General features: G+C 38.4%; 6 protein-coding genes across 12 annotated transcripts in view; 1 reads left to right on the forward strand and 5 right to left on the reverse strand.

The window, feature by feature from the left end:
- Position 1: 1 nt before the first annotated feature.
- LOC136774608 (hydrocephalus-inducing protein homolog) lies at positions 2–2967 on the reverse strand. The gene is made up of 13 exons (XM_066729016.1): positions 2848–2967; positions 2574–2789; positions 2296–2494; positions 2067–2205; positions 1862–1989; positions 1561–1762; positions 1295–1481; positions 1100–1224; positions 919–1012; positions 627–850; positions 478–545; positions 187–401; positions 2–46 (listed from the first exon to the last, which is right to left on the reverse strand). Exons 1-13 carry the CDS (start codon positions 2965–2967, stop codon positions 2–4), a joined length of 1962 nt encoding a protein of 653 aa, XP_066585113.1.
- Positions 2968–3568: 601 nt separating this feature from the next.
- On the reverse strand, positions 3569–4192 carry LOC136774609 (keratin-associated protein 9-8-like). The gene is made up of 2 exons (XM_066729017.1): positions 4125–4192; positions 3569–3991 (listed from the first exon to the last, which is right to left on the reverse strand). Exons 1-2 carry the CDS (start codon positions 4190–4192, stop codon positions 3601–3603), a joined length of 459 nt encoding a protein of 152 aa, XP_066585114.1. The 3' UTR covers positions 3569–3600.
- Positions 4193–4566: 374 nt separating this feature from the next.
- Positions 4567–7899, reverse strand: LOC136774611 (probable serine/threonine-protein kinase yakA). The gene has a single exon (XM_066729018.1). The coding sequence runs from the start codon at positions 7897–7899 to the stop codon at positions 4567–4569; it is 3333 nt and encodes a 1110-aa protein (XP_066585115.1).
- Positions 7900–8995: 1096 nt separating this feature from the next.
- LOC136774465 (late cornified envelope-like proline-rich protein 1) lies at positions 8996–9921 on the reverse strand. The gene is made up of 4 exons (XM_066728774.1): positions 9837–9921; positions 9616–9772; positions 9167–9371; positions 8996–9084 (listed from the first exon to the last, which is right to left on the reverse strand). Exons 1-4 carry the CDS (start codon positions 9842–9844, stop codon positions 9065–9067), a joined length of 390 nt encoding a protein of 129 aa, XP_066584871.1. The 5' UTR covers positions 9845–9921; the 3' UTR covers positions 8996–9064.
- Positions 9922–10103: 182 nt separating this feature from the next.
- Positions 10104–24260, reverse strand: LOC136774479 (beta-hexosaminidase subunit beta-like). 3 transcript variants are annotated; one of them, XM_066728798.1, is made up of 8 exons: positions 24140–24260; positions 15843–16019; positions 15517–15742; positions 11983–12104; positions 11350–11722; positions 10955–11250; positions 10583–10842; positions 10104–10433 (listed from the first exon to the last, which is right to left on the reverse strand). In XM_066728798.1, the coding sequence occupies exons 2-8, from the start codon at positions 16011–16013 to the stop codon at positions 10256–10258; spliced, it is 1626 nt and encodes a 541-aa protein (XP_066584895.1). In that variant the 5' UTR covers positions 16014–16019; positions 24140–24260; the 3' UTR covers positions 10104–10255. The 3 variants fall into 3 exon arrangements, with proteins under 3 accessions (XP_066584895.1, XP_066584897.1, XP_066584894.1); XM_066728800.1 differs by lacking the exon at positions 24140–24260 and adding an exon at positions 21078–21096; XM_066728797.1 differs by lacking the exon at positions 24140–24260 and adding an exon at positions 18368–18435.
- Positions 21060–25653, forward strand: part of brp (bruchpilot) — a 51786-nt gene continuing 47192 nt past the window's right edge. For all 5 annotated transcript variants that reach the window (XM_066728792.1, XM_066728793.1, XM_066728795.1 and 2 more), the window contains exon 1: positions 21060–21845. In XM_066728792.1, the coding sequence (XP_066584889.1) occupies positions 21060–21845 (786 nt within the window). The remainder of the gene's footprint in view (positions 21846–25653) is intronic.

Raw genomic sequence — 25653 nt, forward strand, 5'->3', positions numbered from 1 at the left:
ATTACAAGTCGAGCGACGTCCCCACAAAATTTGATGGGTAGATAAACTGAATTAGCATCAGAATCCCACATTCTAAGCTTTAAATGACTTTGTTGCTTACGAGCAACGTTTGCCGTATAGACGATCTAAAATAAGATGACATTCTTTTAAATAAAGTAGGGTGTTTTAATATTTTTAAACATTTACTTTTAATCTCAGAGAACTTTGGCTAGGCACAATATCCTGCGTTGGCTTGATAAGAAATTCACGAGGATTTTCAGGAAAGTCTGGTTTCGTTTGAGCAAAAGCAAATTTCTCGTGATATAAAGGTGGTTCATTTCCATCGTCTGGTATAGTTATGTTAAAAGTAACAGACACTGAAGATTTATTGCAAATGTTAACCTCCTGACAGCTGCTGAATCCTAAAATTAATCAATTTTTAGTTTTTATAACGTCTTTATTCCTTTACCCAATCTAACATAATTTTCAATAAAATACCCAAAGGAACTACACCAAAATCTAATGTATCTTTATCAAATAAAAGACTTGGAAGTACAATGCAGCCTCTAAAAATCAAAATAAATATTATAATAGATTGAAGTTATTTCAATTACGGTAATACTTTTAATTTAGTTTGATTTAATCACTTGACGTGTAAATGTATGGTTTCCTGGCTTTCCTTGACAAAAAAATCAAGCTTTTCAACAAATTTTCCTTGGCGATTGGAGGTAAACGTAAGATTAAAAGATTTGTACTCGTCGGGCTTTAAAATTAACTTTGTAGGATTAACAGTGATTGAACCACCAAAATAGGTAGGTCTTGGACGATAGATTAACGTTCCTTTAATTAATCCAACGTTAGCTGCTACTATCTGCAATATTAATAAAATTTCAACATTCGTTACAATTAAACACACAATTTTTACAAAAATAATTATACCTCAAAATTGTGTAATGAGCACAAGTAAATATCTTTCGTATCTATTGTAACAACGTTGAGTTGTAAAACTGGACCCTTGCCAGCTCCGTGTAAGCTAAAAAGTTTGCAGCTGCTAATTACATTGCATTTCAAATTTGTTACCGTAAAATGTTTAAAAGGTTTATTGCCCCAATCACATTACCTCAGCGGGATCCTGTCTTCTTGGCCAGTTACTTCCAAATAAGCAGTGCTCAAAACTTTAGGCACGCTCAATGCACGAAAAAATATCGTCACACATGTCGAACTATGAGGCCCTATAGTACCTTTCTGAGAAGAATAAAAATTTCTTACATTTTGAGGAAAAAATCCAGAATTCTTTTTACAGTAAAGAGCTTACTTCCGGTGTCAAGATAAAAGAAAAATGATTAAATGGAAACGTTTCTTTGTCCAACGAATCAATTTCATCGTTGTATATCCTTTGGCAAATTAGTTCATGAGCATCAAGTGTACAAACGTTATAATAAAGGAGATCAGTAGAGCGCGCAAGCTCCATATTGTAAATCATGCCATAAATATCTTGATACCTAAAATTATTATTTTGTATTGCTAACAATGTATGCGTTTTTAATTTTCTAATTATGTACAAAAAAATTAATTGTTTACTCGTGTCTTTTTTCTTGGTCAGCTTCTTTGTCTTTGTATCTCATCCACTCGAAATGAACTATGTAACTACTTCTGTTGTGAATTGTTAAAACTTCACTGCGAGACGTTCCTAGATAAGTTTCTTCCATTCTGATGTTGCTCCTATCCATTTCAATAACGCAGTTGACAGCCGAGCTGTGAAGGTCGATGGACAAAGTTTCTCCTACAATTTTTATACAAATTGTTTTTATACAGCAACACCTCCTACTGTTGATCTTACCACGTGTATATCAACAAGTATCAATGAAAAATTGATTTTTACCAGTATCGTACGACAAAAATCCAGTTGCACGGAAATCTCCAATCTTTTTAGATAAAAAGTGAACAGTTATCTGTACCTGTTCATCTTTGTCCACTATACCGCGTGATGGCTCTACCCAAAAGCAAGCACTGAAATACGAGATATGGATACTTAATAGTTAAAGAACTAATTACTGGAAAAAAGGGACATTGAATATTTTTCTTACTTATCACAATGAATGGAAAACACGGCTTGTACATTTCCTGCATTTCGAACTAAAATTGATTTTGAGGATTGAAGTTTTACAGCTGTCACAGGCACCTCGATAAAATCAGGAAAATCTAGGATTGGTCTAGGTCCAATAGCTGATAATAAAAAAATTATTGTACAGTGATAAGAGTTAATGACTTGGTATAATATTAACTTAGCACCCTCTTTCTGTTTATTTGATTTACCTATAATGGGTATAACGAGGGATCCTGTGTCCGTTGTAAATTTAGCTTGATGAACATAATCAAGATTCTCCTCGGGGCAGAACTTTACGTTATAAATGTGTGCCAAACCCGGTGCTACCAGAGAGCTATAACTGGTACCGCGAAATTCTACAGATACGATAGGGTCAAGGTCATAATATTGCTTCAGAGATCTAGGTTGCTAATTTAAGGGGAACGAAAAGATTTTTATATAATAGTATTATTATAGCGTCGATTACACAGAAATTCGGTATACTTACTTTCGTTTTATTGCGAATAGTCAATGGAACGTTGTAAGTTGCCCCGGGGGTGAAATTCTGGAAAATTAGGATTGGTGGTGTGGCTTGAAATACGTTCTCGGAAGATTCTAAAGTGGAACGAATATTCTGTAGGTATTCCGGCTTCGAAAGGTGCGCAATTCTCTCTTCTGTCGTTTGTAACATTTGTTTTTTATATTCAGATGGAGATATGGCATTCTGCAAAAATACGTCACACTTTAGTTGCCAAATCTCTCGTTTATTAGTTGAATAAAACTTCGCTCTCTTGATAAAAATATGTAACAACTTTTTGCTTATCATCAAACAGGGATATCAGCATTCTTTTTGCCTCGTACATATGTGAGTACCACGCGGTAACATCGTGTTTTTTACTCATTCTCGAAACTTCTTCTACTTATAAATAAATATTAAGCTCCCGAACAGATTTCTATTCGCCATTTGCTGTAAAACATCACGAATATAGCTGCGTAAATGCTGTAAAATCGATTATACTTTCTTTCCGATTACTTCACACAGTTATTGCAATCTATTATTAGATGTATTCAGCAGTATAGGAAAAATGCAATAAATACAATGATAGCCATGTGTCAATGTGTAACTGTTACGCATACATAAGGTACAACCTAGAAATGCAAAAATTTGCCGATAGACTGTCAGCTGTCTAGATAGTATACGTTTACATCGATACAAATTTCTCATCTCACTGTCATTGTATTGGTATCCATGGTCCTTCTAATAGCCCTGTAGCTGCTACCAATATACTCAATATAATTGGTTCGCCAGTTTAAATGGACCATTTATAATATATGTTTTGATAGGAGATAAAAAGTTGCTAAATTTGTTGAGCGCGACTATTGTATAACTATTAGCATTATAATAAAAAACCAATTCTCTCACTATGAATAGAATAATAAATTTATTGTATTTTTATAAGAGGATGTTTGAATAAAAAATATGAGGGTGAATAATTGCAGGACTTTTCTTATTATGGAATATTCGAAGGGAATGTTCAACAACTCCATGGAGTGGGACAACCTGGATAGCAGGATGGTGTAATACAAGTAGAGCAGAAAGGACCAGGAGAATTGCAAGATGGAGAACAACCGGGCCATGAAACAGCTGGTGAACAGTTGTTGGGATAACAGGGTCGTGGACAGCCAGTTTTGGTAGAATATGCAGGTGAACAATACGGTGGTGGGCCACGTCCGACCAATCTAGCCAACTCGGCTAATCCTGGAGGGGCACAGCAGCGAGGAGGTTGCACCGGTGGAACGAAATTTGGCATTTGAGACATGCAAAAGGGGTTACAGATTCCGTCGTAACAGCACATTCCTGGACAAGGACCTCTTGGGCAACCCAAAGGAGGACATCTGACATTACAAGCTTCCGGTTCTGGCTTTCTAAAAAACAGATCCAACGTCAATCTTTCGATTTAAATAAAGCTTACTGAATAACGTTATTATAGGTTACTATGACATTTTCTGATGTAAACATTTTGAGTTAAAAATTGTAAAATAAGTTTGCAATACATACAAGCAGTCTATTTCACTAATTATGTCTAGCATTTCGTCCATATAATTGCGATAGAGTTGTTTCTTCATTGTGGTATGAAATAATTTTAGGTGACTGCCCTTACACGAAAAATTTGGATAGAGATCAAAACGAGGAATGTCCTTTTAAACAAATGTATGAAACTGAATAGAAACAGATGGTACCGTTGTGTTTTGTTTCTGCATTGGTTTGGCCGCTAATACTATTTTTAACAATTAAGACAAATCACTTCGAATTGATAAATAAAATATATATTATTGAATAATTCTTGTACACTTTCATAAAATTATATATAAAGACTGTATACAAAATATTTTATAAACGTAAGACTGTAAAAAAGACAAAACAGTCACAAAAGTTCTATAAAAATAGTAAATTAGATATAAACAAGTAAATAAACTCGCTGGTTTGCTTGGAACGAAATTCAAGCCATCGCGGGTTGCATCATATATCTGTGGGGCATCATCGCGCTTGGCAAAATATATTGTTGCTTGGGTAGGTATTTGGGTTTTCTAGCATGGAATTTACATCCACCAATAATTTTAATTTCATAAATATCATCAGGACTGCAAACAGAATCCATAGGCTGAATCATTTCTGGGAATGGTACAGTGGCACTTCTCGGTTCTGTGCTTTGTTGAGGAGGATTTATTTCGTTGACTGCTTCGGAAGAGTCGCCTTGGGCAGGATTGGAGTGTTTTGTCATATTAATCTGATTTTTGAGAATAACATTATTATCCCCTTGGTCATTGTTAGATAAAGATCGTTGATTTTGGATATACTGCTGATATTCTTCATATTGCTGCGAATGAGTAGGATCACTACTGGAAGATGGTAAATTAGAGTTATTCATAGTTTGATTTCCAGGATTGATTGATATTTGTTCACATTGGTTAGAAGATGTGGTATTCGACGCTGGTTCTGCAGGCCTATTCGCCTGTGCAGTTAATGCTACACTATCATTTTCGCTTTCATGGGTCATATTGTAACGAGCTACATTAGTCTTTTGCAGTGGGTATTCCGCTGCTAACTTCTGCTGGCCATTCTTCAAATGCGCCGAACGTTGTGCTGGAGGATTATTCGTATTCCTACTGTTTCCCAAACCGTTTGCAGACATTTGTTTCTGATTTTGAGCTGCAAGATCTATTTCAATGTTGGGTGGAAGAATATTCTCAATCTCTTGATGGTCTTGAGTTTCGTTTAACTGCAGGTTTGGATTTTCCTGCGTCGAATTGACCAAATATTCAGGGCTTTCTTTCTTTTCCAGACATTTCATGATGTCTATTACATTGTGAAGAATTTCTGGATCTTGCAGTCCATTGTTTCTTTTCTGTGGAAGAACCATTTCTTTGTATACACGAAGTTTTAATAAACTGGACGGTTCTCCGCTACTCGAAGCCTTAAAATAATCGATGTCGAATATTGGTGATTCCTCCTCTTTCTTGCTCTTAAATTGTTTTGATTCGTTTTGCTCATTAAATTGCTGCTGTGATTGAGATTGATTGTTGGGTGGCTGCTGTTGGTTCTGTTGATATATATTCTGTTGCTGTTGGTTCTGTAGATATGTATTCTGTTGCTGTTGGTACTGTGGATATGTATAGTGCTGCTGCTGGTTCTGTGGATATGTATTCTGCTGCTGTTGGTTCTGTGGATATTTATTCTGCTGCTGTTGATATGTATTATATTGCTGTTGGTTCTGTTGATATGTATAATATTGCTGTTGGTTCTGTTGATATGTATTATATTGCTGCTGGTTCTGTTGATATGTATTATATTGCTGTTGGTTCTGTTGATATGTATTCTGTTGCTGTTGATTCTGTTGATATGTATTCTGTTGCTGCTGGTTCTGTTGATATGTATTTTGTTGTTGTTGGTGTTGTACATAATTAGGATTTTGGCCAGCAGATAAATCATGGTACATAGACGGATTAATAGCTGATTGTTGATTGAAATAAGAGACCTGTTGCGAATTCGGTTGTTGAACAAATTCGGATTGTCCTTGAGCATATGGTGGTTGTACACTTTGAGGGTTAAACTGCTGATTGTTGACTCCTTGAACCGCCATCTGTTCTTGTATTTTACTTTTCTCGTGCTGCTCCATCTTAGCTTGATTTTTATATTGCCAGTTTTTGAAGTCTTTATAAGATCCGCGTGGTGGAGTCAGATGCGTCATCCAATCTGGCTTTTCATCAGTGCTATGCCATTTCTTTTTCACTTGAAATTTCCTATTTTTGGGGTGATGTTGGCCTTGTGAATGCATTTGCTCGATGTAAGCAAGTTGTTTTTGTTGTTCGTTCAACAATGCCTCGTAGTGCCTTTGCATAATCTCATGCGATGTTAGCTGTTCACTCATGACTGCCAGTAACAATGTTTGGTCCTTAACCATCTCTTGGGTATAACGTAAAGACTGATTCTTGGTATTCCGTTTCTTATTTCTCTTTGGACTCTTGGGATTTTTTACTTGCTGTGGATTATTATAATTGAGTGGTGCTTCATAGGGATGATTAGCTGCATATTGAGAAGTTTCTCCACCCTGGGTCATATTTTGGGGAGCATTCGGATATTGTTCATACTGCCTAACAGCCGCCGGTGGTTGCATGGGAGTCTGATTTACTGGGACCATGGTAGGTGTACCATCTTTGACCTGCATCCCCATATTCTGAGGTACAACTAAATTCTGTTGATTGTAATAATTTAAATTGGGTGGAGGATAACCTTGTTGCATCAAGTTTGCAGCATTCCCATCACTCACTTTATTGCAAACTACATTCTGGGGCGAAATCATTTCAAGTTTAGTCAAGTCCTGATTTGGCTGCGCGTAATAATTGAAATGCTGGCCCTGATTGTATTGCTGTTGCTGCATTTCATGCTGCTGTGCAATATTCCGTTGCGCGTTTAAATAGGCCTGCTGAGGTTTCATCTGGCTATCAGAAGGAAGATTGTAAGCGTGAGGGATTTGATTCTGAGGAGTCTGCAATTGAGATTGATCAAATTCATTCTGTATAGCATTTGTTAGGTCAGTATTCTCACTGCCTTCGTTTTCTTTTTTTTGCTTCTCTTCTATTGTTCGTCGGTGTATCAATGAATTTTTGCCACCGATGGGTTGCTTCTCGTAACTAGTCTTAGCTTTATTTTTGCTTTCCCCCGAATTATTCTGATCGCTAGTTGATGGATATGATACTTCAGAATGGGGTTCATTGGAGATTGGCATAGTTTGCATATTTCCGGTTGGTTGGTTATGGGCCATTGGCTTGGTGCATGGTGATTCGTAAGGAGTATTGCCAACGTATGGTCGATGGGCTTGATGAGGTATAGCAGCAGACTGATCAATTGGCATATTGTGCGGTATATTTTGTTGTTCCATTTTCATCACGTTAGAAGACATGTCACCGTGCCCAATATATCTATCGGGAGCGATTATGCACATTTCACCGGAAGGTGGAACCGTCTGATCCCCTCGCATTTGTGCAGGTTCACGTCGCTTGGGTGAAAACATCAAAGGGTCGTCCAGTCTTTTCATCTTCTCCGCTGGAAAATTTTTTAAGCGTGTTAAACAACTCGATCGGGCCTCATGAGGCCTGTCCTGTGAGGTGAATCTCGTTTTTGGAACACAAATTTCTTCCCTGCCCATATTACGTAGAGCTTTTGATGATTGATTTTTCCGCAAACTTCCCACATTCTCGTTAGAAGGTAATTTTTTTGGGCGAGAACGTCTTGGTTGATTTGTCATTGGCAATTTGACTCGTAAATTTACCATACTAGGCCTGCGCATGGGACTTTTTCGCTTCGAATTATCTTTCGATTTTCTAAAAATGAATTTCATTATTTTAACAAATATTAATTTCACATGTTCTAGGTATGGAGTCGGATGAAGATACATCTGGTTTAAATTTGAGATATAAAAATATTACTGTATCGATTACCTTATATCCATGGCGTTTCAGCTACTCGATAGAGAAATTTATTAATTTAGACTGTGATTTGCTGTTATACGTTTATCGTCCTGCTTTTGGCAAATAATTTTTAGCTTGAAAATAGCCTTACCATCTGTAATAAGAAAATATAAAAACAAGTGAGGTCTCCTGATAACTGTAATATTCTGTAATATCGAGCGTTGCCACGTTGCTATGAAGACTTTTAAAAACTATACCGATTAAACTATACCTATATATATACATATACATATATCTTTGCTCCAACATCAAGAAGAACGTGGAAAAGCCGTTCAAAAATCTGTCAAATTTTTGCGCCGTTATGCGATTCTATTAGGCTGTGCGCAGAAATGTGATATTTCAGGCGCGTTCACGGAGCACGCTTTTAGCGCTGCCAACGCTACTGCGCATAGAAAAATGATTGAAATGTGTGTGCGCAGTAGTGTTGATAGCGTCTCCGTGAACGCGCCCTTCATGAACGATCCTCGGTGATGTCAAACTAACCTTACTATGGGTGCGTTCACGGAGACGCTATCAACGCTACTGCGCATATATAATAGGTAATTTTTTCTGTGCAGTAGCACAAATAGCGTTAAATAGCGTCACCGTGAGCGCGATCTATATTGAATATATGACTTAACCTTATTTTCCAGTATAGAGACATAAGTTGTATAATGATAAAAATTGATTAACATCATAGCAATAAAAACAATTTAAGAGTCATTAAAACTTTAAGAGTTATCAATCGGCACTTTATTATATTTATATCAGTGATGAATAATTTTAGATAAGATAAAGTACAACTAGAAACATCGAGATAAAACATCACAATAGATCGAAAATAATCGTATAAATATGAATAGAGAAAGATAGGTAGATTAGATGAAGAGATTTGAAAGCAATGAACATAAACATTATCTGGTTTTCAAATTATGCTTTATTTTTGGTTTATTATTTCATACTTTACAGAAATAATATTTTATATAATATTCAGCATGGTAAACAGGGACCTGTGACAACAAGAACAAGGACAATTAAAATCTTTCACTTGAATTAATATCCTTTAGTTTGTGAAAGACGAAAGTTAAGTACCGCAGATAGGTCTGCAGGGAGAGCAAGCTGGAGGAGTAGGTGGTGGACAGGGCATAACCGGTATTCGTTTTGCAGTGCAAAAATAAACTATGGTAGATGTTAGTGGTAGACAAGGTTTACATGCTGGATAACACGAAACCGTTATTTTTGGAGGACACGGCATAGGACAGCAGGGTGGACACGGTGGACAAGGCCGTAAATAAATCTAAACAATAAAGAATGTGATTTAATTTTTTTAAATATCCTTATTGTAACCGAAGATTGCTTGAAGTTAACAAAAAGTAAAGATTTCTCAGAAACTCCTGAACATAGAAAGCTGGCCAAGATAAATAAATTTTTTTCAGAGCGGATAAAACTTGAGATTCATATCAATTTGATAAAGAAGTTTTGCAGTGTTGCTTTAATATAAGAAGAGGTAATTTAAAATTTTATGAAGATAGATCAATTACCGTAGTTTTCAATGGTCTTGGAGGACATCTTGGTGGGCATGATGGACAATATTGGACGCATGGTGAGCAAACTGGTGCACAATATGGTCGGCAATATGGTAAGCACGGCGATGAACAGGGCCTCGAAAGACAAGTCACGTATCCACAACAGCTCCGGCTTCAAATTTCAATCATTGTTTATAGCAATTTTAAATTTAATTTTTTAAAAATAATACACTCACTATGGCATTGTGTGCCTCCAAAAATTTTAGGCTTCATAAAATTGGAAAATTTCGATCATCATTGAGATGGGCCAAAAAAAATTACACTTGATCAACTTGCATGCAGAATTGAAATGAATGTGAAATGTTTTTGGGGTTTCGGTTTTCTAACTGTTTTCTTGTTACCATCGTAACTATTCGTAACACTCGTAAAACGCATATAGAATTTGTTATGTCGATATTTGTCGCTGAGGAAGGCATTTGTTTTAAATAAACAAGTTATTATTTGATTGTGTGAGTAATTTCTTTATTCTTTATTTAATACATTGATCCCCTTAGTGTTAATAACAGGTATATATGAAATGGTGTTCGTATTGTGCAGCTAACATTTGTGATAATAAGGTGAGCTTTGTGTTAGTAAAGTAATAAGAGTAGCTATATTATGTTACGCAAAAGCCTGGACCATTTGGAGGCTGAGCAGGTATCCCGCGTCTGTTCATGCGACAGACGTGCTCTTCTAAACGTTTTGAAGCATTTTCCAGATCCACCGGAGCCCAACTCCATAGTCTTTCAGCCGTGGCGCTGGCACGTGGCCAAATTCTCGAATGAACGTTATTCCTAACAGAGAATAATGCATAAATTAAAGTAAAAACGTTTAATGCATACCACATCTACCATCTCATTCATTTTTTCTCCTTGTAAATTTGACGGTTTCTTTCTATTCGACAGCTGTATTTAGTTCGAAACTATAGCAAAGAGATAATTACTTGTCGACAAATTCTCCCCACATACAAGCTTCGCCACCGAGCATCAAGTCCATCATTTCCGTTGATCCCGGAAATCCAAGTGGATCACAGTTATAGAACTTTTGCCAATCACCGCCACCAGCTACATGGTCAAGGTACCAACATGCGGATAGTAGAACAGGATGTCCGGCTTTCGTTGCCTTGGCTAGTTCGAACATCCAAAATCCAGTCCAAACGTGAACTGCAGTGGTAGGAGGCAGTGGGACCCCGTTGTCGAAGACCTTTAAACCCACCGAAACTAATTAGTAAGGGGCTAGACAAGCTCAACTGAAATAATAGAGTCTAGATCGACCCCGGGAACCTAAATTCGACACGAGGTCGTGTCCCACTCACTTCTTGCCACACAATAGTGCTAGCGTCCAATGAATTTAAGATATCCAGCAAATTGAACACAAATGCAGTTTCCAGTGTGGCAAAATCATGCGACATATTGTGCGCCTCCATGTACCTAAGAATACTAGGGTTACTGGCCCAGCAATTGAACCGCACCTCGTCACCACCCAAATGAATGTATCTCTCAGGAAAAACGCTCACGATTTCCGTGAACAGGCTTCGCAAAAATGTGTAAACTTTTGGATTTATCGGGTTCATCGGTCCCAGGTGTCCGTTTGGTTTTCCTGTCGCAGGGTCTGTGAAACATTCACAATGTTCCTCTTTTATTTATAGTATGTTGAGGCGATCTATGATATAAATAAAAAAAGCGTCGGAGACAGTTGTTCAGGAATTACCATAACACGGGGTTAAAAGTTCCGGATGAGATTCACCCCAGGATTTGGTATGTCCAGGAGTATCGAATTCTGGTATCACACGAATTCCTCGTAATCTGGCATAGTTGACGACCTTCTGTACGTCTTTAGGTGTATATACCATCGAAGGATGGAAACTGCCCTTGGTAGAGAGTTCGGGATACCTGATACTTTGATATGGGAAACTGTTATCATCCACTATGTGCCAATGTAATACGTTCAGTTTGTTATAAGACATGGCATCCAGTATTAAAAGTATATCGTGCAGTGGAAAATAATGACGCGCGGTATCCAATAAAAGGCCTCGATGTGGCAATTTTGGCTCGTCCAAAATCGTCTGACATTTGACTATTAGCTGAACATTACAAAACATTTAATAATTAATTAGTCTGAATAGGATCTCCTTTGAGAAAATTAAACACTATGGATATTTAACGAAAAAAATTTCGGGAGCATCGGAAGAATGTAAATTGTTAATTTCTAAAAGAATAATAAAAGCACATGAATACTGAGAACTAATTAACGGGTAATGTAATTTGTACTTTATACGAAAATTAATTTGTTAAAATGTATTTTTATTAAGTTGAGAAATGATTGTCGATTATAATTACTCACGGTTGGCCCGTCACCGGAAGGCATTAGAATTTGGGAGAAAGTTTCGAGCCCCCTGAGGGCTCCCCAAACGGTGGGTGCTTCCAGAACGGCAATAGTAGAACTTTCCTTGATATGAAGAGCATCTGGAAAGAATACGATGCGTTCGATTAAACATCTGCAGATGAGTAAGAGAAAAGACCACATGCATGTAATCTACGGTTTCACGATAATTATTTTCCCTACGACCTCACCGAGCATCTTCCAAGAGATAACGTGAAAAAGACAAATGGAATTTTTATAAAGAACGCTCTTCTTCCTCTAATCGACCTAATTACGATATTTTTCCATCTCTTTCACTCCCAAAACTGCACAAATGTCAGATTTCAAATCCTTTCTACTCTGCACCAATTAGATTTTTTGTGTAGTAATCTCCATCGTAAAAATTTTGCTTATGACTGATGCAAATAAAAACAAAGTTTTTTACGTCATTTTATTTAAAGGAATAGATCATCAAGTGCACTGCACTTGAAAGAAAGAAGAGCTAGCATGATATAGTCTGCTTCACTGAAAGTTGTTGTATACATACGGAAAAACAAACAATTTTCCTGATCAGTCTCCTTGACAATTTATTAACTCTGTTAACGTAATGAAATAAGAGTACCGTCAAGGTTTACATTCCAAGGAATCTGTATTAACAATTGTGTGTGTTTCTCGACACATAACAGTACTAACAGGTTCACAGTCCAAACGTATCTTTTCAAAAAATTGTACGTCTCTTCTCCAAGTCCCAGCACTATTTGTGTTGTCTAAAATATGTCCTATTAAGTCCATGTCAAATAACCGCCGTTTTATCTACTTCCATAGCTTTAAATAGTCTTAAATTTCTATTAACAAACAGACCACATATGGTCCATGAACTGATGGTAATTTCCGTCTACAAACCGCATGTGCTATGTAAACAGTTAACATGTTAAAATACAATTGTCTCGAATGATAAAGGAATACTTGGATTAAATTAAACAATTTTACAATTTCTCTTCTCTCTTATTTTCCACCAAGATTTACGGTTAGATTTTATTAGGTGAGAAGAAAAAAATCGGGAACAGTTTCTTGTGGTCAAAAGTTTTCCTACACGGAGAAAATATTACAGTACAATTTAGTGAAAAACACAATCAATTTTACTGTATTTTAAAGTATGGTTGACATAAGTCTGCATTACAGTACATTTTAAAGTGTACACAGTAAAAACTTGAAACCACGAATATCTATTGTGTATATCACTGATTTTTGCAAGAAAGCATGGGAAATTTTACTGTGGTCCCAAAAGTAAAAGCTGTAGTAAGAATTAAACTATGGTTCCAAGAGTAAAAGCTGTAGTAAGAATTAATACTTGAATTTTTACTGTGTTAGCACTACAAATCTTAAAAATGAAAGATATGCCCCCCACCATTAACACATTTTTCACTGACATGAAAGGCCCTATTATATCACAGTAGCATATATATATAATTTTTTTATTTGATTTATAAGTGTATATATATAGTCACTTCACAACTTATCTTCTGACCGAACTATACAATTTTTCCTTGTGAAAAAACCACATACCTTGACGGGATTCGAACCTAGGATCCAGTGATTACTAGTCCAGCGTTTAACCCACTCGGCTATTTGCTCCTTAATAAAGTATAGGCTTAGAATTGGACTTTCATTAAGCTTCACGTAATAGCGGGCAGATTACCGATTTTGTTCAAAATAAAATATGTTAAAATATAAGAAAATACAAGAGTTTTGGCACAAGTTAAAGCGAAAATTCCTTTTCTATTCCGGGCATACAGGCGGTCAAATTTTATATTTTTACTGTTTTTAGTAAAACACATAATATTTGAAAATTCATATTTCCTAAAGAAATTAAGATAGAAGGCTCTCGCTTAAACTAAAATACTTAGAAATATTAATATTTTATTAGAAAAATATATAAAAAAATAATTTGTTATAAATTTTTAACACCGTTAATAAATGTAATAAACATTTAAATTAACAAATGTGTTGTCCTAGTCTGAAAATTATAAAAAAAAAACAGAAATGTTCCTTGAGATGTCCTCTACAGATAAAAAAATTATAATGTATACACTGTCTTAGAGTGTTTATAATAAAAAAGAAAACGATTTTATCACGATGCGATCTGCCGAAGCTTCTGACCGTGCGCGTCCTGACAAAATATTTTTTTTTTCACTATAAACACCAAGAGAGTATATACAATATCATTTTTTTATCTTTAAATAGCATCCTAAGGAAAATTTCTGATTTTTTTTTATAATTGTCAGAGTATGACAACACATTTGTTAATTTAAATGTTTATTAAAATTGCTAATGGTGTTACAAATTTATAGCAACCTATTTTACTTATATTTTTCTAATAAAATATGAATCTTCCTAATTATTTTGGTTTCAGCCAGAATCTTCAATCTTAATTTGTTTAGAATACATGGTTTTTAAATATTGTGCTTTTGCCAAAAACATCAAAAATGCCAACTTTAGCAGCTCGCATCCCAGAAAAGCAACATGTTCTTCACTCTAACTTGCGCCAAAACTCTTATATTTTCTTATATTTTAAAATTTTATTTTGAAAAAAAAAAAGAAAGGATCGGTGCTGTACTCCGAAATCTGGTCGCTTTGACGTGAAATGGCCCAAAAGCAGCACGCTAATCCGTGTTAAAAATTTTAGATGTGTAAAAAATATTTTGGGTTGGATACCAAATTTATTGAAAGATATACATTAAAAGTTTCACCCTATAAAGAAACATAAACTTTAATATTTTCAAAAATAACACACTTATGTGATAAAAAGTGTGTAATTTCTTCAAATGATGTAAACCTATAATATGTGTGTCGTTCAATACATTTCATCTCGGAACTAAAATATTTTTACACACTTAATATTTTCAACACGGATAAGCGTGTTACTTTCGTTATATTTAGTGTGCAAAGTAACACCAACACATCTAATATAAAATAGACATTAATGTGTATAGAATAACGGATTGTATTCTGTCACATAACACACTTAGAGTCCACAGTGTAATGATTGTAACGTAGAATTTTGAAATTATGTCACAGGGCGATTTTAGTCATATCCTATTGGGGTCAAGATATACATATTAAGAATAGTACATTTATTATTTAATTTGACGAATTTTTACTGTAATACACAGTAAAAATTACTTTTAACTTTTTACTGTGTTAAAAAGGACTATTTTTCCTGTACACTTCAGTAAAAATTACTTTTAACTTTTTACTGTGTTAAAAAGGACTATTTTTACTGTACACTTCAGTAAACATTGAAATATAAACATTACTTATCGATTGGGTTTACTACTGCAAAGTTTATGAACTTGATTTTTTTGAAGAAATTATACTAGAAATTACTGTGCGACATTGTAAGTGCTACTGAAATTAAAGCATTTTACATTGGAATGCAGGGTTATGTCATCAGTACTGTGGCTCCACCGTAAAATGTACTGTAATATTCTCTCCGTGTATTTTATATAAACTTACAGCTCTCGTTCATGCTAAGGGATGGCCAGTGTTGGCCATTTTCGTTGCATGGTGTGTGCATGCGAATTTCAAGCCTCTGAAGGGTACCCTTGCAGAGTGGGTTATTCCGAATGAGTTTCCTGCGCCGCCCTTCGGCTTCTTGACGTGCTGTACGAGCTTCCGCTAAGATTATAGCGGAATATCTTTCGGCTGCATCCTTCAGTATATCACAATTTCTTCTGACTGTCTGTGGGGATTAATTAACATTCTTCGATTTTTTTATAACGATTATGAGTGTAAATTAGAAACAAGAAAAATTAAGATCCAAAAGAGAGAAAAAAACTTACGTGAATAGTGAATCCAGGTCTGAGTATGTAAAAGTGATCTTTGACGGTTCGAGTTTTGGGAATGGGCCAAACTTCCCCTTTGGTAGCAATGACCCAGGGACCAAATTCTTCGTGCCATTCGGCCGTTGACGCGATAATGACGATGGCGAAAATAAGCAGGGGAGACCACATATTTGACTAAAAGAGAATAAAAATGATGTGACAGCGGTGAATGGTGATCACAGACTGAGCACGATTGTCCGGGGATAGACGTTTTTGTACACGCTACGGTAACGAGAGTGATAGACCTTAGCCTGTCACTCTAGCTTTTATCATCTTGGCCCCCGAGAGAGCTCGCGGTTAAGTGGTAATAACTACTTCGTATGGCAGACGTAACAGCAGCGTTGATGGTCCTTTGACTTTTATGCCGAACCCCAAATCTTCATAATATTTATACATTCTTTAATAAATCTGTGTGTGTGTGTGTGTGTGTGTGTGATTCTCCATACATTTACAGTCCAGCTATTAATAATCTCTTTGTCCAATCGATACCTTAATTGTATCAATAATCTACCAAGCCTTTTTTATTCTATTTTTAGCACGCATATATTAATATTATTCAACAGATCTATACGGAAAATATGCTGACTCATGTTAAAACTTTGTAACTCCTGCAAGGAAGTCATTTCTTTAATTTCAAGGTCTTAAATTTGTATTGTTTTTTTTTAATTTATTTGTAAAATAAATATATTGGTGAAAATATTATAATCTTCAGAAGCTTATCATCGAAGCAGCCAACTTCCTGTATCGATTAAATTAAATTGAAGTAATTGATTTGTAGCAATTTACTCGATAGTAATTGCTTGTTGTTTTTTTCATTGCTATAAAGTTTTTCCATTAAAATGTCTCAAATTGATAAATACTAATTGCTTATCTGCGTAAATTCCGTTATTATCGCATCTTCTTTATTTATTTTCCTGTACGACGATTGTAAAATGTAAATTAATTATTAAATATTATCGATTGGTGATAGAATCTGTTTACAATTCCCTTATCGGTGTATAGTGGCTGACCGGGCGGAATAGGGACCGTGCAAAGCTTAACGATCCTTTTTAGAGCCAAGTATTATTTTGTTACTATATAATAGCATCGTGAAAAAAAAGGAATATTTTGAAAGCCAACACATAGAAGGAATTAAAATCTATTTCTTCCTTCATAACTTTTCCATATTTAGATAATATTACAAATATTTCATATTTAAAGATCGGAAAGCATTTTTCCTTGCAAGGTAAAAGCGACTGCATAGGAGGATTACATCGATTATTAGAAATTGTATTCTAGGTTGCGCAGTATAGCCAATCCCAGTCGAGCCGTGAAGAAACGTTCATGATAATATATATACAAAGCAGCAAACGCGTAATGTATAAATCAGATATGATATGAATAATTTTATACAACTATTTAATCTCTATCGATGAATATTCATCTTTATAGAGGGAATTCTTATCGATAACAATACAATTATCGGAATAATTAAGCAGACTTTGATAAATGGATGGAACTATTCTTGAAATTGGCGTGGAGGAAGAGCGGTGAATCTCGGATGATAGAAGAAAGGATCTCTGTTAGAGTTTTTCCGGTCGTAGAGCGGGAGTTTGCGCATTCCCACCCTAGTTTAAAATACGACTACGCTGAATTTCAATGTTACAGCGTACGATGAACAATCTCAGAATCAGGAGCGTAGGTAAAAATCAATAAACGAAATTTGCTGTTGATGCGAGGGAAGGTTTTCACCGAATAGTTGGTGGGTAGATGGAAAGTCGACGTTTCGAGGGTATTTTGGGGTGCAATTTGGAGAACGAAGTTATGAAACGTAGTGGATTTAGAGTACTGTTCATTGAGTGTCGAGAGAATGGAAGGTTTGGATGGCACCCTGGTCTGTTACGTCACTGGTCGGTGAATCGTAGCTTCATTGATTGCGACGTCGTACGCCGGGTCGACGCTCGTCGCGACTAGGGGAGGGGGAACCCGAAGTAGAACGTGCATTCAGTGCTGACTCTCATAGTCTAAGTGCCCACTCAGCTTAGAAATTTTAGCAACTCTTTCAAATACACGTATAACAACCATTTTTATCGCACCCTTCCATCAAGCAAAACACAGGTTTTCAACGGAACCTGTAAGGACTCCTACCCTGAAACTAACTCAGTCCCAGTATTGTTTCTAACAAAATACTTTTTTACTTTAAAACTTCCACTATACATGAGTATATTTTAGGATATTCATATAATTTACTAATTTTAAAAATTAAGGCAAAATATAGAAAAATTATAATATTTCTTAGTGTCAAATTACAGGTAATCAGTATTTTCATGAATGTAGTTTGAGGACATTTGTTAAATCTGCAAGTGAGAGACAGAAATCAGTCGCGTCTTATTATCCGTTTATCCTGCTACCCTGATATCTACGGACACTATGGAATATACGTTTGTTCATTTTAGACAAACTGTAAACCTTGTTAAAACCTTAAAAAATGTAGTAGAACTTACTGCGCTATTTCCGTTGTAAAATTCAGAAAGGTATAAATTATTTCCACACTCTAAGTTCTGTGCTTATACTGTGAAACATAGCGACGATATTTGCATTAAATGCGAAAAATGCAATTAAAGTCGCTGGCATGATAATTTTTATTAGAATATTATACGCGATGCTAACGTTTATTACTATTACGTGGTACATAAAGTAGAAAAATATAAAATAAATAAAATCTATCTAAAAGAGACATGAGAAAGTTTTACAACAAAGTATTAAGTTTCTCAAGACTGGTTATCATGTTTGTAGTTTTTTCCCAGCATCAGCGAATAGCAGAAAATTTGATATAGCTGTAAGGCGAGTAAAGTATTTGAAGTATTTATGCCGGTTAGAGAATGGCAGGCCGTAGTGTTCGTAACTCGCACGAAATAATAGTAAAGGAACGGAACGGAACTGTGAGTTTTGTCAGTAGGAATGACGTGACGTAGTGGCGCTGGCGTCCGCAAACACAGGAGAGAGATAGATTCGACTCGACACACCGGAAGGTAAAATGGCGGCTGGTTGGGAGCGCCGCTTGGCGAGTTGCGCGCGCGCTTAGAGTCGCTTGGCGGCGAGGGAAGGTTGGAGGCGGGGGGAAAAGTGGAGGTGGCGGTGGCACGCGAAACGTCACGGAGCGACGGACTTCGGGGATACCGGGGGGAGCGAGGGGAAGGCTGTGAACTGGTCGCGGGGGCGGCGGGGCGAGGAGAAGGAGGAGGATGGCTGTGTTCTAGCGGGGACTGGACGGACGCGAGCCGGGAACCGGCATTGGCATTAGTAGTGTTGCCAGTGCGCGCGGATCCGTCGTGGCGTGAATTTCATTCTGTCGGCGAGAAAAATTTCTCGCGGATCGACACGCGCACGGCCTAAAGGATATTTGGTGCGCGTGCGTGCGTCGTGTGCGTGAATGCGTGCTTGGCTGAATAGCCGGCTGAGCGCACGCTTCGGGGACCGACGGAGGTGATGATAGTATCATAGTAATAGTAACGGTGGTGGTGACCGGTGGGGGTGGGTGACAAGGGGAAGAGAAGTGGGTGTAGAGGGACAGGGGTAAGGTTAGGTGGTTGGATTGTTAAGGGTGTCGGTGGAGGAGGAGGAGGAGGTAGTCGGCACAGCACGAAATAGAAGAGACGCGTCGAGAGGCAAGAGCCGCGCCGTGGCGAGACGACGACGGGACCGGAAGAGACGAGAGGATGAGATCGATAAGAGAGGGTGTATAGGAACGGTTTTCCAGAAACCGACACGGTACGAGGACGGTAAACGGCTTTTCACGCGCATACGCTCGCCGTAAAACGTACCGCGAGAAAACGCCGTGGATTTCACAGAGCCACCCCCGCGCTGTAGGTTGCGGCTACATGTGGGAGCTCGGAGCTTCGAACGAAAGGTCATTGGCCCCTACAAGTCGAGTGTTTCGTGAGATAAGGTGAGAGCCGCGCGTTTGCTGGCAAGAAGAGGGAAGGTGCGCGAGGTGTTCGTCGTCCTCGTTGGGGTAAAGTGCTCGCTGGGTTTTTTGTCCAGCAATGATGTGGTCGTAGATCGATCGTCGGGGAGGAGGAAGAAGAAGAGGAGGAGGGTTGTGACCTCGAGCTTTCCAATTGAGCAACGCTCTCTCGCTATTGGTAAACCGGAAGGATCGTCGGATGGCCGGCAAAACAAGCGATTGCTCCGAAGCTAGTACACAATGCTCGGCTACCCGGCGGGTCAAGGAACTGGAACTGACCGCTGATCCTCCGCGTGGAAGGAAGTGCGCGCGAAGACTAGTCCGTTTTTACTATCCAATAGGTGCGAGACTGACGCGATAGCCCTCCTAGCGAAGAGGCTGGAAGGTGAAATAGATGTTAAGGGATAAAGGGAATACTGGTGCGAGGGTTAGTTTGGGGGACGCAAGGATCAATCGGACGAGGATCGTCGACAACGCCCGGGTCACCGCATCGATTTTCTTTCGAGGGACGTTTTCGTAGTAGTAAAAGTGAGAAAGCACATCGGCCAGACTTCGTAGCACGTGGTGGAGGAGAAAGGGGCCACCGGTAAACTGCTCGCCTCTCTCTCTTTCTCTCTCTCTCTCTCTCTCTCTCTGTACCTACGGAGTGTCATCTCTATCGCATTAACCCACGGTTAAAGCGACCTCATCCTCCCCTTTGCCCGCAGCCAATGTCCCGAGTAGCCTAGTCGAGCGGAAAGTGGCGCCTTACTACGATGAGTACACAATCCCCTTCCTCCACGCTCGATCGCCAAAATATCCGACGCTGATATTGTACCAAAGGCTGCAGAGCGGAACGAATGAGGAAATAGGCAGAAGCAGTTTAAATGTAGCGACTCCCAACTCGTTGGACGGTAAACGAGTGAACGCGATATCTGGATGCTGTGCACGAGTTGGAGAATGTGGAGCTGGCCGGAAGAGAAATTGATTGTTCGATAGTTTTGAGGATCGACCGTTCCGGGGATAAGGAAGGAATTAAAGGAGGAAAGGAAGAAAGTTGAAGCGAGAGAAGGAGGGAAAGGTTGAAAGTGTGGAAGAAGAGTGAAACGGGCTAGCACCGCGAGAGTGCGCGGCTGGTGCTAGCAGGTTGGAGTGGGGGTGGGGCGAGAGAGTGAGAGAGAGAAGAAGAGAGAGAGAGGTGGGAGGGAGAAGGGTTGAAGGGGTGGAGGGGGTAAAGAAGAAAGGACAGAATGTCGAGGGACCCTTACTCGAGTGGTAGCGGCGTGGTCGGTCCAGGAGGTGGTACGCGCTCACCGCGAAGTGGTCGTCGGGTCGGGGAGCTACCGACCGTCGACCGGAGTCCCTCGAGGAACTATGCGAGCGGTCGGGGTAGTCCCCTTGGTAGAAGACGCGGTACGCGCAGTGGCAACAGCTCGCCAGAGCACATTGTCGGCAGTTACGGGAGCTACCATCATCATCAGCTGGGCAGCCCGTACTACTCCCGCGACGAGGACCTCCCTAGTCCCGTGACGCTCGAGGAGAGGGGCAGGAGTATGTCAGCCGGGGGCGGGGGGCACCACAGATCCAGAAGCGCCACGAGACCCGCCATGTCCAGCTCGGGGATCATGTCGGCAAGATACACCAGCCTCGACAGGGCCACGGCCGGAATTCTCGACCACGAACGTGAATTTGTACCGATCCGAGAACCGAGAGACCGTAGCCGCGAACGCGGTTTCTACCTCGAGGATGAGCTTTACGGATCCAGATCAGCGAGGCAGAGCCCCAATCCTCACATGCTGCGCGACAGTGGGGCCTACTTCGGTGAGCTTCAGCACCAGAACAACGATCTCCTTAGGGATCTGGCGAATCTCAAGAAGGAGCTCGAGCTGACCAACCAGAAACTCAACAGCTCCATGCACAGCATCAAGACCTTCTGGAGTCCCGAGCTCAAAAAGGAACGCGCCTTGAGGAAAGAGGAGAGTACCAAGTACAGCCTCATCAACGAACAGCTCAGGCTACTCAATTCGGAAAATCAGGTTAGTCCCTCGTACCAAGCATACTTCTTCCTTTTTCCCCCAAACTGAAAGCAATTCTGCACGTATATCGATTTCTCTTCGTCATTTTTTCACGACGAATTTCGTACCTACGAGATACGGTGCTTTCTACGTAAATGTAGGGGTGACTCGACGATTCTGGGGGATTGCTCGCAGCTCTATATAGTTCCTGTGAAAGTAGGCCACTCGTAATAAAGCGAAACAGGCCATCGTAACGATATTTTCTCATCTCCCTAACACTTATCCCATCAACGTCAGACGTCAAACATCAACAATTTCAGCCTTTTTCATCACGAAAAAATCTTTCCTCCGATTACCAATACTTACTCTTTTTTCGCGCATGCTCCATGCGAGATACGAGTGACCCTTTTCATTGATCTTGTTCAATTTTCCAAAAGGATTCGTCTTTGCTCTGCTTTTCTTCCAACGCTATGGATAAATATGTGTCACGCAGTCATTTCGTATTGGGACTGAATGCGCGATCCAATATACGTTTATCGATTGCTCGAAGAATGCAACGCGAAGGGGGAGCCACAAACGTACACATGATTTCCTAAATCTTTCCTTCTCTCGATGTTTTTGCTCAATTGAAGAAGCACTGATTCAGATTTTTCATTTCTTCACATTTTCTACCAGCAAACTGAATAATTAATCCCTGATTGGTTTTTATTATCAAGCACTCGTGACAAAACATATAACTGTACTTTTAATTAGAGGAACAAACTTATGAAAAAATGAATATGAATGTATAAGGAGAAATATCATTTGAAAAGAAATTATAGTGTGATTCTTTGATTAGCCACGAATGTTTCCATCATTTAATTTTCATTCGTACGTGCTTGTTGAGTTTATAAATATGTCTGTGCATGAGAACATATTTTACGATTATTGGTGGTGGTAGAGCTGATGTTGGATGAGTCATTGCTCCCAAGAGTAGTAGAATCTGAAAGAGCCAGATTCGTTGGCTGTCTGCCCACATCCAAACTTGTCTCTTTCTATCCTGAACTGCTTGTTTGTATGTGTTTATCGGCCCACATGAAACTATTGTGCAACGGCTTATGCTGCTTATCCCATGCAAATGAAGAAGATACCACTCCTACTTATTATTTCCTCACCATTAACTTTCTCTCAACTCTTATTCCTATATAACATTTCGAGAAAAAAAGCAGATCTTCCTCTCATTATTCCTGTGCAAATGAAAAAGTTACCACTCCCAGTTATTGTTCTCCTCACCCTTTGAAATCTTTAAAGAACATCTGTCAATACTCGAACACTTATCATCATTTACCTATAGCACCTTGAGAAATAAAATTTTGCGTTAAAGTGCGAAGATTTATGAATCGAGAGGTAAACTATTTGAAAACTGTGAAAATTTTTATCGTTGCGTAGGTTGATATTACGTGTAATTTGTGATAAATCGAAATGCTCTTGAAATAATATTCTGTTATCCAGGTGAAGCGTAAGAACGGAAGACGAATCGATTCGTTGCCAAAGATAGCAGTATCCTTCACTTAGAAATCCTCTTCCTTCCATTAAGGATGAGAATTCCAGAACGTTCCGTGTAAAAAACGCATTAAGCCGTCGTCTACGAGAGGCTGAGAATTGAGAAAAGGGAAAATTAACCCTCTTTTGACAGGTCTTATACTCGAGCTCCATCTCGCACGGCGTGCAAAATCAACCAAAGCCGAAAATAAGATATAATAAAAGGAGCAAACGCTCGCTCTCGTTCGTTTGAAACAGTAGCTTTCTGCGTTCCTCCTTTTCCCCTTCTAACTTTTTAAACATGGCTCAGCCATTCGATACTCGATAACGAGAAATAACGATTCTCTTTAAATCATGATAAAAATGGAACATTTCGTTGCTCTCTTCCATCTCAATGCTCGCTTTATATTCCACTATCTCTGCTGCATTTAAACACGAGTGCACTTTAAACTCGAAGCCTCTAAGCTTTCGATCCCTGCAGGGCGAGGACTCGTAATTTCACATTAGATTTTCATTACCATTCCACGCACCAGCACCAAAACTCTTGTTAATCTAGTTAATAATATTATTACTGAGCCATGTGGAAGATGGAAAGTAAGAGCTGGCAGTGGCAAATTACGAAGAGAGAATAATGGTGAAATAGAGAAAATCCCAGAGAGAAACCCATACGGTACATGGAGCTTATTATCATTGATTAAATTTTCTAAACAATAAATTACAGGTCATGAGAAGTTTATAGGGAACTTTCGGTAAGCCAATAAGGAAAGCAGTCTGGAAAAGAAAGGTCGACTAACCGAGGTATAAAGAGAACAATGCGGTGGTTGTTGGATACAGAGCGGTCATATGGTGTAGGGCCTCGCTAATCCGTCTCGTCTGTTATATTTAGGCCGATCGATATAGGCGGATATCCCACACTTACGCGCCATGTTCCACGATATTTCTCACTGCTTTACACTCTCACACAAATACCGCTTGCACATGATACAGCTGACGCTTCTTTTGTAATTAAATTCCGCACGTGATAATCGCTTCAAGGAAACTCAACCTACGAGCTGGATAGTTGAATAACAAGAAATCTAAAGATACACTGGATCTGACAAGTCTCCTTTCATTGTATATTTCCATGTCATTCTTTTATATCATATAACTATAGGATAGGTATTATGGCTGTATTTGAGGTACGCGATGAAATCAAATAGTTGGTTAGGGTGGTTGAGTTGAGTGTTTATATATAGGCCATGCTATGGTTTGCACGGTTTGTGGATGATGCCAGGAACCGTGGGTGGTTAATGAGGAAATGACTCGCGAGATGCGTCACCCCAGGCTACACATATATATAAAGCCTCGTTAATTGTGTTAGTGCGCGCAGTGCACGTGTTTATGTACTTCTTCGCGTCGTTATCCGGTCGTTTTATACCGAGATTGTCTTAACGAGTTTACATTTATTGGTGAAATCTACACTCGACACACAGTGACACTTAATGCAAATAATTTTCTCACATCAATAATCGAAGAATATAAGACAGTCCAGTTAATCTTTATCATTATTTTTCTTTTCATCGAGTCATTTTGATTAATTGAAATGTAAAGACGCCTGCGCATGTCATTTCTGAGAAAAAATTTCTTTGTTCGGTTATAGTATAGAGAAACTAAGTAAGTGAGCCAATGTCAGTCTTCATTCCAACAGTCTTCTTTCAGCAATAGTGTACTGTCTTGCTTACCGTGTTAAAGCCAATTAGCTTAAACAGAAAAAGAATAAAGGAACATATATACGTTTACTAGATCTTCTTGCAAACTCAATTTCTTATTATTCAATCGTTACAAAACTTGCTTTCAGCTTTATTCATTTTCAGTCAGCCTTCGTATGATTATAAGTTCTAGAGAATTAATTAATGATAAATGTAGATGATGATTGAGTGTATTATGTAACATAATGCTTGCCATGAACTAGATTCATTTTTTTAAAGCTAGGGGTTAATTATAGGTTAATTTTAATTTTTATAGAAAAATTCTTAAAAAATTCATGAAGAATAAATAATGGCAAATATTGTAGCTATTTATGTTAATGGTTTAATTTTACAGGTGTAGCTGGTCTATTATTGCAATACTATTTATGCTAATTACTGAGTGCTCATAGCTGTGTAGGAATGATTACGATGAAGTCACTATGATGTTTACATTAATTTTGTGTACAATAGAGTCGTAGGAACTATTATGTGGCGATTCCTGACGCAGAGTCTTCCATTGAACGATCAAATAACCAAGTGACCATGTTGCAGCTCAGCATTACGTGACAGTAATCGTTGCA

This window comes from Prorops nasuta, unplaced genomic scaffold, assembly GCF_024137725.1.
Source record: "Prorops nasuta isolate Cenicafe-Biocafe unplaced genomic scaffold, Cenicafe_Pnas_1.2 PNAS00006, whole genome shotgun sequence".
NCBI lineage: Eukaryota > Metazoa > Arthropoda > Insecta > Hymenoptera > Bethylidae > Prorops > Prorops nasuta.